The following is an 18,150-nucleotide window of genomic DNA, read 5'->3' as shown; positions in this document are numbered from 1 at the left end:
ACTAAGAGTGTAGTTAGATTGTAAAAATACATTGTATAGAGAATTTCAATATTTTTTCTATACATGCACATATGTATGTTTAATAATGAGAAAAGTATATCAAAAAATTAAAACTTTTTTAAGTAGAATTTAGTTTCTTGAATGCAGAAAAATTTAATACCAAGAAATATTCAATATGGGGACAACTAAAAAGAACCAAAAAAGAAAGATGATAACAATAAAAAATATTATCCCCGTTGTTCATCATCCTTGTTGGCAGGTTTATTTAAAACAATGGAAGTATAATTTCTTACCCTTTCATCAACCAGTATGCGATGCAGGCCTGAATATGTAGCAATAGTTTCGGGACACCTTGGTCTCCTCCATATTCTGGAAACTTGATCCTTTATTTTTTCTGCTTTCATGTACGGTACTAATAACTGCTCAATAGGAGTAGGAGCTATGTTTTCCATCAAGTAGTAAAATTAAACTAAAACGTTATAAATTTAAAAATCACAACAATAAAACATTGTAACAAAGCTCTGAAATAAGGAAACACAAATTTTTTTCACATGGTTTACTTGATTAGTTTTTGTAAACAGAGTTACCCTTGACTAAATAATACGGGCATAGAAAACTAACATGATAACAGAAGGATATAACAAAAATGATTTACCAAAATATATATAGGACAATCACATCTTTATATATCCCTATTACAAAATTCAAGATACAAATAGGGGCAATAAAAATATTGTGTATAACATTCTCTCCAAACAATCCATTGTCAATATTGGTAAGTATCGTTTTTCTACTTGCTATTTATTATATATTTGTTCACATTGTGCTATTTTGAAAAACATTTTGCTATTATAAACCAATTTGGTTCATTTTTGACAATTTGATATTTCCAATTCGGTGGATATGCTTTATCAAGAGTTTTGGTCACAGTTTACCATCTATGCACAACCTTCAAATTAGTTAACAAAAAAGAAAACAAACGCTTGTTTAAAACTTGAAAAAACATACAAACTATGGACCTACACACAACTTTCAAATTGGTTTAGCACAAGGAAAGCTAGGACATTCTTTTAAATTTTCAACCAACTATTTTGTTATCTAAATCTTACCCTGAAGCAGTTTAAAGATTGAAAAGTTGCATAAACTGTTGCAATTCTAACACAAAGAGAACCTGCAAAACAAACAGATGAAAAAAAATAAACAATAAAAAAACGATGAGTAGCAAAACTCACAGACCATAATACACAAAATTCCTTAAACACAACACGAATTACCATATAAGTCCTCAATCAATGCTTTTCTTTTTTTTTTAAATCCAGATGAGGTTAATCCATTCTTGTCTTACACTCTTCTATCTTTCCTGGTGAGCTTGATGACATTACTAGGTTCGTAGTGTATTGAAGTGGGGTGATTTCTTAACTGAAGTCTTGAAGTGCAGGAATTGTGGAACTTGCAATGGTTGGCAAGCATGGCAGTGTACCATGTGTAGAGGATTAGGAAGGGTGCAATGCCAAGTGAAGAATTACATCTTGAGAAGGTAGACTTTCCTTCATTTAGATTTTGACCTCTATGTCTAGAAAATAAGGTTTGGGATTTTGGTATGCATATGTGGTTCTTGGTTCTAAGAACAAAAGTTACTTTTGTTTTGAAATTGCAATTTAGTTAGTGACTATGTCTGTGTTTTGTGAATTTGGTTTTAGGACTAAATTTACAGTGTTTTTCATTCATTCAAAAGTAGGAAAAAAATGGGACTTTTAGTTGGTTTATATAATATTTTATACAAAGCCTTAAAAATGTCATGTTGATTCATTCAAAAGTAGGAAAAAAAAGGAAAATTTTCCGTGAAATTGTCCTGTTTTGGTTCAATGGTTTAGGTAGTATGGACAAAAGTTACATTGATTTTCAAATGGTATGCTTGATTCATTCAAAATGAGAAGAGAATTAACTGTTCAATTCAGTAATTTCTCATTCTGAAAACTTGAAACCTTGGACTGATATGCATTTCTAAGATTTATTTTTATTTTTTATATATAATATTTAAAGGTGGTTTGGAAATTTTAATGTAATTATAAAAGTAACGACCCGTATCGATATTTAAAAAAGTAAGGGCAACACGGTAATTTGCACAAGTGAAGATTTTTCTCCCCACCTTTGAACCACTTCTTGGGTGACATTTGGCACCCTTTATTTCTCTCTATCTCTCGGTGCTCTCCCTCCGACACAACGCACAAACACACTTACACACTGGCACACACTACAACCATCAGGACCTTTCCTTTTCTCTCACTCACCCTTACTCATCCCTCAATATTGTGTAGTCTCCGTGTGGTGAATCCGACGAGATCTCGAACCTTTCGACTAAGGTAAGCACCTTAGACCGCTATAAATTATGCTAGAATGGATAAGGGTGTTTTGAGTAATTTTGGAATGGTTTGGATGCAGAACCCTTAGGGAAAATACATGTCTTAATTTTTTTTCGGCGAGTGACAGTGAGTTTCAGGCCTTTTCCCGGCCGATCTTAACGGCAACGTCACTCCATCTTGGTAAGGTTCGAACCCTTACTCTTTGATCTTCAGTTTGGCTTTCGAGTGAAGGTTTTAGGTTAAGGTTTGACCCCGGATCGGAGCTGGGGAAATATTGCCGGCGAACAACCAAATCCGGTGTTCTTCTTTAATTTTTCCGGCGGCCATAATTTATTTTTGGGCCAATTTGACTCTAGCCCAATTAGGAGCCCACTCTTCTAGCCTTGTAAATTCGAGCCCAGGTCCAAAACCCAATTTCTTGGGCTGTGTGGTCCACCCAAACCCATGCCCATTTCGTAGAAAAAAAGAAGAGAGAGTCTGTTGGGCCAGCCCAACCTTTAAGTCCTATTTAATTTGGACCTAAGCCATTTAATCTTGGTTTAGGCCTCATATTTAAATTGGATTAAGTTCACTTAGCTTTAATTTAGGCTTCATATTTAAACTAGATTAAGTTCAAAAACTTTCTAAAAATATGGGGGTGTTCGTGGTGTTGAGTAGATCACGTTGGTATATTCAAACACCTCAATTGAACAACGTATGAGAAATTATTATATGGTTTTGATTATACGCTTAAATTAACGTTAAATCAATTGTTTCACATATAGGTGAGACGTTCTCGAAGGACGAGCGTAGCCAGGCGAGACTTGGGGGCTACGACTCTGCTACGTACCAGTGAGTGGGCTTTTGGTTTATATATATGTGTGTGTGTTTTAGATTTTCCCAAAAATTGTTTTAAATGGTTTATCTTAAATGTCATGTTAATTGCATTATATTTTAGTATGTGCATTACTATAGCTATGCATATTATTGCATGACGTTGTAGACGCCCAGGTAAGCTTTAGGTGATTATATATTGATGGTAGAGATTGCAGTGTGTATGGTATTGTTTATAGGCATTTATTACTCATTAACCTGCACCTCGGTGTTAGTGCTCTGTCCGAGGCCAAAGCCTAGCCTTCACGTGATCGTTCACCTCCTGCACCGTACGCTAACCTTGGATCCAAGGCAGGTGTCAGCCTGTCGTACATATCACATTAGGTGGTTCCGACTCGTAGGTGATTTGCGATTCATCGCACAATCTTCATGTGATTGTAGTACTTGAGCGTATTTATTTACACCTAGCCTGTCGTACAGACCACATTAGGCGGTTCCGACTCGTGTGCAAGATTTGGTAGATGAGCTATAGGTTTAGCCGTACAGGTCACGTTAGGTGACTCCAGCTAATATGTCACTTTATATTGATTCATTTCAACTGTCTTACTTATTTCATTGCTGGAATACTTGACATGGCATATACTTGGTTTTCACTACTGTCGAGCATGATTTCTATATACATATGTATAATTATTTTCTGGGAAATTATAAGGGTTTTACAGTGAGAGGTTATTATTTTTGGAAAGAGAAATGATTTTAAAAAAGCTTTGTTTTTGCCCACTCACGTTTTCTATTTTGCGCCCCTCCAGGTTCTAGTTAGAAGTTCGTGTTGGTGGCTCACGAGGATTCTACGATGGTTCTGATAGACATCCATCAATGTAGGGTTCTCTTTCATATCCTGTATAATTAGTATTTAGCTTGCTGGACTACACATTGATACCTACGCTCTAATTATGTGTATCTACACTCTAACACTTTCACTCATACTTATATACTAGTTTAGTGTAAGTTAGTTTGGTTTTTATTTACCCACATTATCTTATCACCTTCACTTCCGCACGGCGTATATGGTTACGTCACCCTCACGTGATGGCCAGCATGCCTCGATTTAAGTCGGGATGTGTCAGTTTGGTATCAGAGTCTAGGTTTAGCAGTCATTCATATTTTTGGGAGTATTCTAATCATTTTGATGTCTTATGTCAGAACCATGCCGCCTCGAAGAGAACCACGTACTTCCTCCGAATCTAACTTTCCTGATATTGGCCAATTGGGTGAGGCCATTGCTAATGTCATTCAGTCTTCATTGCGCCTTCCCCAGTGGACTCACTTGGAGACAATTTATAATTTAAAGTTGAATAATTTTGTTGGTACTGAGGGGCCTGAGGAAGCTGAGTGTTGGCTCAATCATGTCGAGAAAACTTATCGAGTGATGCAAAGGCATGAGAATTTCCCTGAGGATAGATGGGTAGAGATGACTACTTGGTTTATAGGTGAGGAGGTTGCATCCTGGTGGAGGAAGGAATCTTTTCAGTTGTCACTAGAAGAAGCCGCAGACTGGGAGGTTTTTAAGCAGCTATTCCAGAAGAGATTTGTACCTCCAGAGTATATAGATCGTAAAAAGCAAGAATTCACGCATCTAAAGCAAGGGAAAATGTCAACTAATGAGTACTATGGAAAGTTCATTGATTTATCTCGATATTGTCCGGAGATTGCTGAGAATCCTGCTGAGATGCTTCGACGATTCAAGTTGGGTACTCGAAAGAAGTGGCGTTCTATAGCGACCACGATTCCCTGCTCTACATGTCAGGAGTTTTATGAGATTCTACTGCGGGTTGAGGATTCTGAAATGATGCCCAATGATAGTGAGGAAGAGGAAGAAAAAGATAATAATCAGAAGAAAAACAATAATAAAGATAAAGGTCAGTCATTACAGGGACCTCGTAAAACGCAGAGTTTTAAGAGAAGTGGTACTAGTTATGGCTCTTCTAGTGGGGGTTCGAGTTCCACGGCACCGTGGAGGGGTGGTCGTTCAAGAGGTTCCCGCTTTCAGAGACAGAGGGATTTTAGTGGTTCTGGTGATCCATTCTGCCGTAGGTGTAAGGGTCAACATTTTGGGGATTGCAGACAGGGCAGCAAAGGATGTTTTGTTTATGGTCGGACGGGACATCGGGTTGTTCAATGCCCACAGAACCAACAGAAATCCCAGCCACCTGCCTTACCACCAGCAGTTCCACTTCAGCAGGTCCCAGGGCCTAGTGCTTATACCTCGACGAGTTATAGGGGTGCATATCATTATCAGGGAGATATAGCTCCATATTTTGGAGGACAATATCAGTACCCACACGATCTGTATCATCAGAGTGGTTATGCTCAGTATCCAGGAGGTTACACACCATATCCACCATATTTAGGTGGTGGATCACAGTGGTATCCTGGATGGCAGTCCCAGAACGTTGAGGTTGCTTCTAGCAGTGCAGGATTATCGAGGCAGCCTAATCAGCCTTGTCAGGGACGTGGTATGCAGAGACGTGGAAATCAGACTAATAGAGGTCGCAGAGGACGGCAACAGCCACATGGCCATGTTCACCACATTACTCTGCAGGATGCGTGGAGTAATCCTGACCTTATCATGAGTACGTTGAATATTCTTGGCCACTTTGCTAGAGTATTAATTGATTCTGGTGCCACACACTCTGTTATTTCTCATATGTTTGCTCAAACAACGCAACCTTACCCCACACCTCTCGGTTATGAATTAGAGTTTTCGATGCCTAGAGGTAAAACATGCTATGTTAGCTGGGTATATCAAGGATGTCCTATTTTGGTGGAGGACATCGTTATGCCAGCTAATCTTGTTCCATTAGATATTGTTGACCTCAATGTTATTCTAGGCATGGATTGGTTATACTACAATCGTGCCAAGATTGATTGTTATGAGAAAACATTATCTCTGCGAAGATGGATTGCTAGATATTTTTTCCGGCGGGCCATAATTTATTTTTGGGCCAATTTGACTCTAGCCCAATTAGGAGCCCACTCTTCTAGCCTTGTAAATTCCAGCCTAGGTCCAAAATCCATTTTCTTAGGCTGTGTGGTCAGCCCAAACCCAAACCCATTTCGTGGGAAAAAAAAAAGAAAAAAAAAGAAAAAAAAAAGAAAAGAAAAGTGAAGAGAGTATGTTGGGCGAGCCCAACCTTTAAGTCCTATTTAATTTGGACCTAAGCCATTTAGTTTTGGTTTAGGCTTCATATTTAAATTAGATTAAGTTCACTTAGTTTTAATTTAGGCTTCATATTTAAACTAGATTAAGTCCAAAAACTTTCTAAAAATATGGGGGTGTTCGTGGTGTTAAGTAGATCACGTTGGAATATTTAAACACCCCAATTGAGAAACGTATGAGAAGTTATTATAAGGTTTTGATTATCTACTTAAATTAACGTTAAATCAGTGGTTTCACATATAGGCGAGATGTTCCAAGAGGACAAGCGTAGCGAGGCGAGACTTGGGGGCTACGACCCTGCTACATACCAGTGAGTGGGCTTTTGATTTATATATATGTGTGTGTGTGTGTGTGTGTGTGTGTGTGTGTGTGTGTGTGTTTACGATCTTAAATGTCATGTCAATTGCAGTACATTTTAGTATGTGCATTACTATAGCTATGCATATTATTGCATGACGCTGTGGACGCCCAGGTAAGCTTTAGGTGAGTATATATTGATGGTAGTGATTGCAGTGTGTATGGTATTGTTTAGAGGCATTTAGTACTCATTATCCTGCATCCCGGTGTTAATGCTCTACCCGAGGCCAGGCTTAGCCTTCACGTGATCGTTCACCTCCCGCACCGTACGCTCACCTTGGATCCAATGCAGGTGCCAGCCTGTCGTACATATCACATTAGGTGGTTCCGACTCGTGGGTGACTTACGATTCATCGCACAACCTTCACGTGATCATAGTACTTAAGCGTATTTATTTACACCCAGCCTATCGTACAGACCACATTAGGTGATTCTGACTCGTGTGCAGGATTTAGTAGATGACCTATAGGTTTAGCCGTACAGGTCACGTTAGGTAACTCCGGCTGACATATCACTTTATATTGATTTATTTCACTTGGCTTACTTATTTCATTGCTGGAATACTTGGCATATACTTGGTTTTCACTACTCTCGAGCATGATTTCTATATACATATGTATTATTATTTTCTGGGAAATTATACGAGTTTTACGGTAAGAGGTTATTATTTTTGGAAAAAGAAATGATTTTAAAAAGCTTTGTTTTTGCCCACTCATGTTTTCTGTTTTGCGCCTCTCCAGGTTCTAGTTAGAAGTTCGTGTTGGTGGCTCACGAGGATTCTACGACGGTTATGACAGACATCCATCAATGTAGGGTTCTCTTTCATATCTTGTATAAGTAGTATTTAGCCTGCTGGACTGCACTTTGGTACCTATGCTCTAATTATGTGTATTTACATTCTAATACTTCTACTCGTACTTATATACTAATCTAGTGTAAGTTAGTTTGGTTTTTATTTAGCTACATTATCTTAACACCTTCATTTCCTCACGGCACACATGACTACGTCACCCTTACTTGACGGCTAGCATGCCTCGATTTAGGTCAGGGTGTGTCAATAAAAGTATGCGTCTTTGATTCCATAAAAATTGTTGTTTATATATGTGAATTCAAGAGGGGAGCATTTGTATGTTGATGTAATACAGAGAGGGTGGCTTGGCTTTGAGAACGTTTGGCTATCTGTTTTATATTGATACATTTCATCTGAAGTCTAAAGTCCTATAAAAATTAATTTGAGATCTCTGACTTTCTACGATGGATTAGGAGATGTTGAAAACTTCTAAGCGTAAATTTAATTATGAATTTAGTGATACTGTGACGTAAGAGATGTGAGATGTTAAAAAATGACGATATGCATTGATACACAATAATTTGGTTCCTGAGAAAGTAATGTTGAATTTACTCTTACTATATAATCTAATCTTAATTTGTCTTCAATTTCTTTTAGAAATAAGAATTTCGATTTTTATACTGAGGTAAAAGTCTCAGCCCTTCTGACATAGTAGTAGGGGTGGTATTGGTACGATTACCGTACCAAAACCTATGTACCAATTACCATGCCAAAGTTCTGGTATAATAAAATCTATTACCATTACCGTGCGAAACTTTTGGTATACCGAATTTTGGCATGCCAAATAGTTCGGTTGGCATAGTATGATAATAGTAATTACCACTTTGTTTTGGACCATTCTTTTGGGCCAATTTTTTTTCTTTTTCCAACCCAATTCAAGGCCCAAATGTGTTTTGGCCACTCTCTTTGGCTTTCTAAAACTGTTTTTATTTAATTATGAGAATTTCATAAAGATTCATTTAAGAAACAAAAAGTAAATATATGGAATAATTGTTGAAAGAACCCAACATCCCTACAAAAAATAGTACAGAGATTCCTAAATTCCATCTCTACATTCTTTAAAATTGTACAAAAATTAACTTGATAGACGAAGCCAAGGAGAAAAACATTCTTTAAAATTGTACAAAAATAAACTTGATAGACGAAGCCAAGGAGAAAAACATCCCAATTTGATGAAGGAGAAGATGAGATGGACTACGAAGAGAGAGAGAGAGAGAGAGAGTTGCTGGAATGGGAGCAATAGAGATGAAGTCGATGGCTAGATGAGTGAAAAGATGAAGAGTCGTAGCGCAAGAAGGCTTAGGTTTTTTTATTGGGAAAGTAGAGGTTAGAGGGTGAGAGGATTGAATAAATGACTAGGAAAAAAATATATAAAGTGCATATATATTGATAATAATACCTAATTATATATATAAATGATATAATATTAAGAGTAACGGTCCGGTACGGTATACCACTGATAATTGTTTTGAATACTATTATCGTACCAAAAATGTATGGTACGGTACAAATATTGCACCATTACCAATGATACAAATTTTTTGGCACAACTTCAGTATGGTATGGTTGGTAATTCAGTTGGTATGGTAATTTGGCAAAAAATTTCACCCCTACATATTAGTATGTATCTGATCACTTATTTTTAAGTACAATTGTCTTATCTTAAAGTGCTAATTGCTGAAATATAGGAATCCAATCCATTTTTAAAACTATTGAGAAGCATGCTAAAAGACAATTTGGTTCTTCGGTCCACCATCTTCTAGGATATTATTCTACATATATGCTGATAGGATTTTGAACGTCTATGCAAATAGGGTCAAAATCACATGAAATACTTGCAAAAATACAAGGATGTTATAATATAGAGAGTAAATTGTAGCAATGGTCCCTGAACTTTACTCAAATTGGAGCAATGGTCCCTCAACTAAAAATCCATTACTATTGGTCCCTCAACTTATCAAAATGTGTAGCTATAGTCCTTTTCATTAATTTCTTCAAAATTTTGTCAAAATATGTTATGTTGGAATAACCATTTACTTAATTAGGGTCCCTCAACTCATCAAAGTGTGTAATTATGGTCATTTTCGTCAACTACGTAAAAAAATTTGTCAAAACGAGTTATGTTTGAAGGACCATAGCTACAATTGGGATAAAGTTAAGGGACCATTTCTCCAGTTGAATTAAAATTGAGGGACCAAAGGTAATGGATTTTTAGTTGAGGGACCATAGCTGCACGTTTTAATGAGTTGAAGGACCAATGATAATGGATTTTTAGTTGAAGGACCATTGCTCCAATTTGAGTAAAGTTCAGGGATCATAGCTACAATTTACTCTAATATAGATGTTCATGCAAAGTCGTTCTTCTCAAATATTATTTGGACAATTTATGTAGAAACAATTACTAATTAAATACTTAGAGTTAAAAATTGATAAAAGAGATTCTGAATTTGGGTAATATTAAAAACGAATTTTAATTAAAAACTAATATGACAAAAGAAAAGAGTTTTAAATACCAATTTATAAAAGACTAGGGTTCCACCATCACCTAGCAATCCTATATATTTTTACCAATTACTTATGATCTACACATGCCACTTTGAAGGTTAGGTTTTCCTAATTTATATCCTACTTGGAACCTTCAACATAGAATGTATATTTAACATGCAACCCGTCCGGACGTTCGTATCAAATCTGAACATAAAAGACTCATTACACTTTATGAAAACCCTTTGAAAAACCATGCAACCCTTAAGACGCGGTGTTCATCCTAAGTGAAATTACAATTATTAATCATAAGAAGCCAGCGTCAATTTTAGGGAACCTTCCGACCAAAATTGCATCAAATCACTTTTCTAAAGATCCTAATGGGATCAGGCATTAAGACAATTAGATAGTTTTATCACGGTGATCAATAATTCAAAGTATGTATGCAATCAATCATAAGCAATTAAATAAAAATCACATATTTATGCTAAGGCTCAAGGCTTCGCCCTAGCAAAACGGATTAGTTATGCATATTCATAATTGAAATCATATAAAATATTATTAGAATGAACAAGAATGAAAACACCTTGAATTAGAAAATCTAAAAGCCTTTGAAAACCCCAGCAAGTTCTCTGTCTCCAAAGTTAAGCAAAAGTAAGCGTCATCCTTAAACTGAGGCCAACTAAAACCTTAAATATCTCCCTAAAAGCCAGCGGCACAAACCCTAAAATTGTAGTCTCTTGTTCCAATTAGAAAACTAAATAATAATAAAATAGAAAATAGAAAATAAAGTCCTAATTAAGCTAGGAGAATCTGCCAAGTACTTGTCTAGCCACATTCTAGCCTTAGATATCCTCTAAATCCGGCCCATGGTCGCTTGTTTTGAAGATCATGATGTTTTGAACACATCTCTAGACAGCCACGAACCCATCCGAGGTCATCTTGGGCTCAAAAAATGCAATTCAAGCACAAAACGTCACTATTTCAGCACTGCGCATCACTCCTTTATTTTATTGCCAGAAAATAAACACTTGGTGGAAAAATTTGATATTTTGATACAATCAAGCCAAGTGACTCACGAACGTCCTCCAACTGTAATTACTCCAAAATTCGTCTATTTGACCACGTTTTGCTCCAGATGAAGTCGAAAGTCTTATATTATAAATACAATTCAAAGTATCAAAATTCTTCCAAAATATTAACCAAAATATACTAAGAATATGGTTAAATATATAATATAAAATCTACTCATCAATTCTTTTGATCACTGTATATGTTGCTAATTTACCTTTTCAAACAACGTACATGTAAACATTGATATATAAAACTTATTTATATGTTAATAGTATTGTCTTAAATGTTATTCTTAAAACCCACAGCAAAGCGCGGGTATTCATGCTTGTATGATCTAATCACCCAAAATTATATATATACTAAACGCCTAACTTTCTGATTAATTCCCTTTGTATCCTTTTCACTGTTCCTTCGCCAGTATATTTCCGTCTTACCCTTTTTTTTGTTTCTGTGGACACTATTTATTCTACAGTGTACTCCCACTTTTGCATCTGCTTCTTTCTTTCATTCCACTTCTGCCTAGATGGCTTCAGAAACAATGCTCTTCCGATTTTGTCCTCACACATTTTTCTTTTATTTCACCTTTGCCCTTATTGCTTTGCTGTCAAATTACTATCTACTAAAACGATCTGCCTTTTCTATCAACCAGACACATGTTTCCTGACAACTTTAATCATTTCTTTTGTGCTTATTAGACATCGTTTGGTACGTATATAGGACTAGGACGGGACGAGACAATATGAGACGGAATGGAGAGTGAGCAATGATGTCTTCGGATGGAAACAAGAAGGAAGAAAAAGGAGATAAAGAGGTTATAATTTTGTGTTCCAGTAGAACGAGTCGTTTCAGGAGGTGAGATAAAACGAAAATTCATTCAAAATTCATCCCGTGAAACAACCGTTTCACCCGTTTTAGGCGCATCAAACGTGAGACGAACTCCTCGTCCTCCTCTTCCGTCCGTCCGACGTACCAAACGGTACCTCACCTTACCATCATCCGTCTGCTTCCAATTGCTTCCTTCTGAAACCTCACATTTTCTGCTTTGCTTCCATTTGTCAGGATTTCTATTTGCTTCCAGTTGCTTCCGTTTGCTTTCAGTTGCTTCATCTCTCCTGAAATGAAAAAAAAAACCTGCGTTCATCCAACCCTAGAATCCCGAAACCAAAATTCATCCAGATCATTCCAATCTCCAACGGAAAATCGAAATATCCAGTCGATTGATTCTCTCTTTAAAATACCCACTCATCGTTGCCTTATCTCCGATGATTCAATTGGCTGACAACGACTTCTAGGATTCTAGCTCGACTTCTCTTTCAAAACTCAGCTCGAGTCCTCGGGTATTTGTTTTTGGGTGCCGTTTGCTCTGCAGATACAACTTATGTTTAAATTTTGGTTTTTTTTTTAATTTCGGCTGTTTTGTTTATGTGTTCAGATGCCCGATTTCCGACAAGGCGATTTCGGCTAATGACCAGAGAACTAGACCTCGCTACTATCGGATTCCTAAGTAAATTTGGTTTTCGTTTTTTTGGGGATTTTGTTTCCAGTATCCGTTTTTCGACTGGTTATTCATCTCTGTAAAGCTAGATTTGTAAACGTTTTTTCTGTTGTTTTGCAAGGAACCAGAGCCTTTCCATGCTCGAGCTCCACAGGTATGGCACCGCTCTTTTACATGGTTTTGCTTTGATTCCAGTTTTTTTCCAAGTTTTTTTTCCAAGGCTGACGTGCCGATTCTCTGCGAGGATTGCAATGGGAGAGGGTGGCTGCTCTGTGATTTTTGCAAAGGGCAGAAAATGAATGTGAAATCTGAGACCAATCGAATCTACGGCCGATGCCCATCTTGCAGAACTGTGAGTTTTGAACTCCTCCTCACAATAGAAAGCCCAATAACTTTTTGCTTCAGAGGTTTGATTTTTATGGACATTAAATGTTCATGGTTATTAAACTATTTTATTTATTTTAACAAAATTGCAGACAGTATACTTCTTCCAGTAGAATATGATTTTGCACCTGAGATCAAATATGATACTATTCACTCAAATGCACACCACTGACAAATTCTATAAATATGTGTTATCAAATGGTTTGCATGATAGCTATCATTCTAATGTGACTTATACGTTGTCAGATACATGTAGAATATTGCAATTCGAATAAGAAATCGTATTTGATTAAAAAAAAAAAAAGAACTTAGATATTAGTCCGAAAATATCTATATTTCAATCTATATGACTACTGCTTCTATGTTCTATGGTCTAAAATGGACTTGGTTTGCTAGGTTAGTGGGTATCACGAGGCACTAAATCGCTTTTCTGTTCTTGGGGTGCAGGGAAAACGGAGGAAGAGAGAGAATAAAATTCTGTATTTATCAGGGACTTTGTACATATTCCATGCATTTTTGCAACTGGAATCATTTGGTAAGTACTTAACCTTTTAATCAAAGCCTGCATATGCCAAGGTTTTGTAATTAGCATCAAATAAGATTATTGCTTTTTTCTTTTAATGGCTCTATTAGTTGTGCAGTTATAAACAGTAGTGTGTTTGAAATAACTTTTGCAGTATGGTTATATATTGTGGCACATATGGTGGTGTTGTTTCCTTTTCACAATTGTGCAGGGAAACAATAGGAGCTTCAAAAAATTTCATCAATTTGTTTATACTAAATCCGTTATTCTGATTTCATTTTGAATTCACTGGGAAAAATACATAAATCCATAAGACGGGAGGAAAAAGTTGTGATTCAGTACCATAAGATGTGATTAATAACAATTTTTTTTATGAAACCCCAATTGAATCTAAAGTGAGCAGCTTTACACACACACCCTGAATTTATGCCTGAAGGATGAAGTTTTATATTGTGAATCCATGATTTGTTTTTCTCAGTTTGTTGTTCCTCATGACAGGAAGAGCTTGCTGAAAAATGGCTCCGTCTTTGTTTTCAGAATTGAGGTATGCATGTATTCATGTTCTTCTTTACCTTTTCTTCGTTTCTATTTTTTTAATAGAACAATGATTTCTCCTAAAGAATTTATAGCCATGGCAGCAGGTCACTTGCAATATAAGATGAAAAATACTGATTGAGAGATGGTTTTACATCTTTGTGGTCAAATTTTTGTTAGAAACTGCTGTCTGAGATTACTGTCAGCTGAACATTTGTTTTCTTATGATTTCTAGGCTTTTAGATTAAAAATGTTAGCTTCAATACCTCAAATTTTCGGGGGTTTTCCATATAGATGAAACATCCATCGTGATAAAGATCCAAGTAGATTCAACTTAAGGGTATTTAATTTTTTATATTTTTTATGAAAAAGGCATGGTAATATTACTTCAGTTGTCATCAAAAAGAAAATTTATATTCATTTTAGAGGAAGATTTTGTAAGAAAGCAGTAATTTTTGACAAATTTTTTCCATTGCTTGGTGATGAATGAAATTTGAACTGACTCAAGCATGGCTTCTTTCTTAGCCTTGACTGTTGAGAGGGAGAACTTGTGTTTCAGTTACCAGATCCAAATTCCTATAATGCACTTTCATTGTTGATTGCACATTCTTCAGTTACCAAGATATTTTTTATGTGTAATATATTCTGCACACATCTTTTTTACCTTATTGAACATAAGGATGTAAATAGATTTGGATATAAATGTAAATAGATTTTAATAGGGTAAAGTACAAAAAACTATCTCAACTATTGGTGTCACGACACTTTCATACCTCATCTTTTAAAATTGACAATGTCATACCGCATCTTACGAATTTGTAACAATGTCATATCTACGTCAGTTTTTCTGTTAATTTCTCTGTTAAATGCTGACGTGGCCTGACACGTGTCCCACTCACTAATCCAATTGGATTAAAAAATAATAAAATATATTTTTAATAATCAAATATTAAAAAATTAAGAATAATAAAAATAAAATATATATATATATACACACTCTCTCCTCTCTCTCCCCCCTTTCTCGCCACTCTCTCTTCTTTGCAACCCAAAACCCCTTTCCACTCTCTCATCATGCCTGTAAACCAACCAATCAAACCACCCAACTAAATTGATATGCCTGTAAACCAACCAATCAAAACATCCAGTCACTTTCTCGCCACTCTCTCTTCTCTGCAACCCACTCTCTCTCTCTCCCCCCTTTCTTGCCACTCCCTCACTTTGCCAACCCAGTTCGTCCTCCCCAACCCAACGCACACTCATCTCTCCTCCCCCATCTTCATCTTCTTCCCTTTTTCCCTCTACCTGCAACCCAGAAAAAAAAAAAAAATATTCGAACCCAGTTTCGGCCCAAGAAGAAGAAGAAGAACCCTTTTTGTCTCCTCCCCATCTTCATCTTCGTCCCCTTTTCCCTCTACCTGCAACCCAGAAAAAAAAAAAATCGAACCTAGTTTCGGTCCAAGAAGAAGAAGAAGAAGGAGGAGGAGGAGGAGAGAGCAGAACAAAAAAAATTGAAAACGAAAAAAAAAAAGTGAAGAAGAAGAAGAAGAACGAAAATGAAAAAAAAAAAAGTGACTAGATGTTTCGGCTCAGGAGAAGAAGAAGAAGAAGATGAAGAAGAAGGAGGAGAGAGAAGAACAAAAAAAAATTGAAGCTGAAAAAAAAAAGTGAAGAAGAAGAAGAACGAAAACGAAAATAAAAAAAAAGTGACTGGATGTTTCGGCCTAGGAGAAGAAGAAGAAGATGAAGAAGAATGAGAGAGAAGAACAAAAAAATTGAAAACAAAAAAAAAAAAGTGACTGGATGTTTCGACCCAGGAGAAGGAGGAGAGAGAAGAACAAAAAAAATTGAAAACGAAAAAAAAAAAAAGTGACAAATCGCCCGGGAGAAGAAGAAGATGAAGAAGGAGGAGAGAGAAGAACAAAAAAAATTGAAATTGGTGCGGGAGAAGGAATGGATGCCACAACCCTAGGAAGTTTTTTTTTTTTTTTTTTATTCTTAATTTTTTAATATTTAATTATTAAAAATATTTTTAATTATTTTTTAATCCAACTAGATTAGTGAGTGTGACACATGTCGGGTCACGTCAGCATTTAATAGAGAAATTAACAGAAAAAACTGACGGAGGTATGACAGTGTCACAAATTCGTAAGATGCGGTATGATATAGTCAATTTTAAAAGATGAGGTATGAAAATGTCGTGAGACCAATAGTTAACGTAGTTTTTTTGTACTTTATCCATTTTAATACATTTTGCATGTTAAACACAATTTCAAAACCCGCAGCGTCCGGGCTGAATTGCTAGTATGATCTAATCACCCAAAGCCAAAACGTTCATAACAAAGAAGTTGTACGGTCATAATTCTTGTCTTTCATATTGATCAATTTCAATTTATTATAGAAAGTCGTTGGGCGACAGAAACAAAGATCCATTTGCTGGCGAAACGCCATCTGTACACATACTCAACCAACCGCAGATCATTCCATTTTATCATCTTCTTACCCAACAAGTAACAGAGCATTGACTTCCTTTTCTTCCATAAAAAAACCCCAAAACCCAAATACAAAACAAAACAAAATATCTCCGGCGACTCCGATGGACTCTAAACCCTCCAGCAGCGAAGTATCATTCGAGTTCCCGACCCTCTTCCGAATCTATAACGACGGCCGAACCGAGAGACTCAAGGGCACCGAAACCGTCCCACCCTCCACCGACCCGACAACCGGGGTCCAATCCAAAGACATCGTCCTCTCGCCACAATCCGGGCTCTCTGCCCGCGTCTTCCTCCCCAGGCTCCCCGACCCGACCCGCAAACTCCCTCTCCTTATTTTCATCCACGGCGGCGCTTTCGTCATCGAGTCCCCCTACTCTCCTCTCTACCACAACCACGTCTCCTTACTGGCTTCCGAAGCGAACGTCGTGGCTTTGTCGGTGCACTACAGGCGGGCGCCGGAGCATCCACTCCCCGTTGCTTTTGAAGACTCCTGGGATGCAGTCCAATGGGCCGCAGCCCATTCCAATCGTAGCGGGCCTGAGGCCTGGCTCAACGATCACGTTGACTTTAACCGTGTTTTTATAGGCGGCGACAGCGCCGGTGCCACTCTGACGCATCACGTGGTGCGCCAGGCCGGGCTCGACGGTTTGAGTGGCACCAGGATAGTGGGGATGATTTTGTTTCACCCCTTCTTCGTGAATGACGAGCCCGGTAAGTTGTTGGAGGTTATCTATCCGACATGTGGCGGGTCGGATGACCCGAGGGTGTGGCCGGGTAAGGATCCGAAATTGGGGGAGATTGGGTGCGGGAGGGTGTTGGTTTTTGTGGCTGAGAAGGATTTCTTGAGGGACAGGGGCTGGGCATACTACGAGGCATTGAAGAAGAGTGGGTATGGTGGGGTGGTTGAGATTGTGGAGAGTGAAGGGGAGGGCCACGTCTTCCATTTGTTCAACCCAAGTTGTGACAAAGCTGTGGACTTGGTGAGAAAGGTGGTTTTTTTCATAAATCAAGACTAATCTACGGCCCAAGTGTGAAGATATGGGATCTTATGGTGACAAAGACGGTCAGATGATGTAATTTTTTTGTGTTACAACAAGAATTATCCATGGTATGATAAAATATAGATATACAAGCATATATTATCCTCATATGCGATGTCTAATCACACAGCAACCGTCAGATGATGTAACTTTTTCGTGTTATAATAAGCATCATCCGTTGTATTATAGACTATAGGGATACAAGCATATATTATCTTCATCAAAATCAAGTTTAATTGTAATCATGGTGTAATATCCACATATCATATTTTACTTTTCACACTCATTTTTAATTTATATTGAATGACACCATCTCAATTTTTAAACTCTTTCAACATCGTTTGCTGCCATTGCATGTACCCATAAGATCATGGGTAAACGATACAAATCCGTTGCAGCTTACCCAAAAACAAAGGGCATTACTCATCTCTTTTATACAAATGAGTAAGTGTCCGGTGATCTCCCTGATGGTTTATTTAAGGCATTTATCCAATAAGCATGCATATACATAAGAACCTACT

The 18,150-nt window shown here is 37.1% G+C and overlaps 3 protein-coding genes and 1 pseudogene across 19 annotated transcripts; 3 read left to right on the top strand and 1 right to left on the bottom strand.

Moving 5' to 3' along the window:
* LOC126631505 (separase-like) overlaps positions 1-18,150 on the bottom strand; it is a 31,886-nt pseudogene that overhangs the window by 12,392 nt on the left and 1,344 nt on the right.
* LOC126631840 (uncharacterized) lies at positions 2,197-7,712 on the top strand. Of its 5 annotated transcripts, none has more exons than XM_050302001.1 (7): positions 2,197-2,363; positions 2,443-2,543; positions 3,128-3,194; positions 3,986-4,054; positions 4,380-5,809; positions 6,640-6,706; positions 7,494-7,712. In XM_050302001.1, exons 5-7 carry the CDS (start codon positions 4,384-4,386, stop codon positions 7,498-7,500), a joined length of 1,500 nt encoding a protein of 499 aa, XP_050157958.1. In that variant the 5' UTR covers positions 2,197-2,363; positions 2,443-2,543; positions 3,128-3,194; positions 3,986-4,054; positions 4,380-4,383; the 3' UTR covers positions 7,501-7,712. The 5 variants fall into 5 exon arrangements, with proteins under 5 accessions (XP_050157958.1, XP_050157955.1, XP_050157957.1 ...); XM_050301998.1 differs by having other exon boundaries at positions 6,625-6,706; XM_050302000.1 differs by lacking the exon at positions 3,128-3,194 and having other exon boundaries at positions 6,625-6,706.
* LOC126631842 (uncharacterized) lies at positions 11,853-14,874 on the top strand. Of its 13 annotated transcripts, none has more exons than XM_050302008.1 (7): positions 11,863-12,013; positions 12,594-12,665; positions 12,778-12,810; positions 12,915-13,008; positions 13,488-13,575; positions 14,042-14,107; positions 14,205-14,542. In XM_050302008.1, the coding sequence occupies exons 1-6, from the start codon at positions 11,925-11,927 to the stop codon at positions 14,056-14,058; spliced, it is 393 nt and encodes a 130-aa protein (XP_050157965.1). In that variant the 5' UTR covers positions 11,863-11,924; the 3' UTR covers positions 14,059-14,107; positions 14,205-14,542. The 13 variants fall into 13 exon arrangements, 12 of the variants coding, with proteins under 12 accessions (XP_050157973.1, XP_050157965.1, XP_050157964.1 ...); XM_050302007.1 differs by having other exon boundaries at positions 14,193-14,542; XM_050302006.1 differs by lacking the exon at positions 14,205-14,542 and adding an exon at positions 14,606-14,874 and having other exon boundaries at positions 11,864-12,013.
* Positions 16,392-17,815, top strand: LOC126631841 (probable carboxylesterase 12). The gene has a single exon (XM_050302004.1). It carries the CDS (start codon positions 16,691-16,693, stop codon positions 17,603-17,605), a length of 915 nt encoding a protein of 304 aa, XP_050157961.1. The 5' UTR covers positions 16,392-16,690; the 3' UTR covers positions 17,606-17,815.

This window comes from Malus sylvestris, chromosome 8 (genome assembly GCF_916048215.2).
Source record: "Malus sylvestris chromosome 8, drMalSylv7.2, whole genome shotgun sequence".
NCBI classification, from domain to species: Eukaryota; Viridiplantae; Streptophyta; class Magnoliopsida; order Rosales; family Rosaceae; genus Malus; species Malus sylvestris.
This window is presented reverse-complemented; position numbering and strand designations above follow the sequence as displayed.

Excerpts from the sequence above, each read along its gene's own strand:
- LOC126631840 (XM_050302000.1), top strand. The coding sequence starts at position 4,384 with ATGCCGCCTCGAAGAGAACCACGTACTTCCTCCGAATCTAACTTTCCT. Across the intron at positions 5,810-6,624 it reads TAATCCTGACCTTATCATGA|TGGTTTCACATATAGGCGAG; the intron begins GTACGTTGAATA and ends ACGTTAAATCAG.
- LOC126631842 (XM_050302006.1), top strand. The coding sequence starts at position 11,925 with ATGATGTCTTCGGATGGAAACAAGAAGGAAGAAAAAGGAGATAAAGAG. Across the intron at positions 12,014-12,593 it reads AGAACGAGTCGTTTCAGGAG|ATGCCCGATTTCCGACAAGG; the intron begins GTGAGATAAAAC and ends TTATGTGTTCAG. Across the intron at positions 12,666-12,777 it reads CGCTACTATCGGATTCCTAA|GAACCAGAGCCTTTCCATGC; the intron begins GTAAATTTGGTT and ends TTGTTTTGCAAG.
- LOC126631841 (XM_050302004.1), top strand. The coding sequence starts at position 16,691 with ATGGACTCTAAACCCTCCAGCAGCGAAGTATCATTCGAGTTCCCGACC.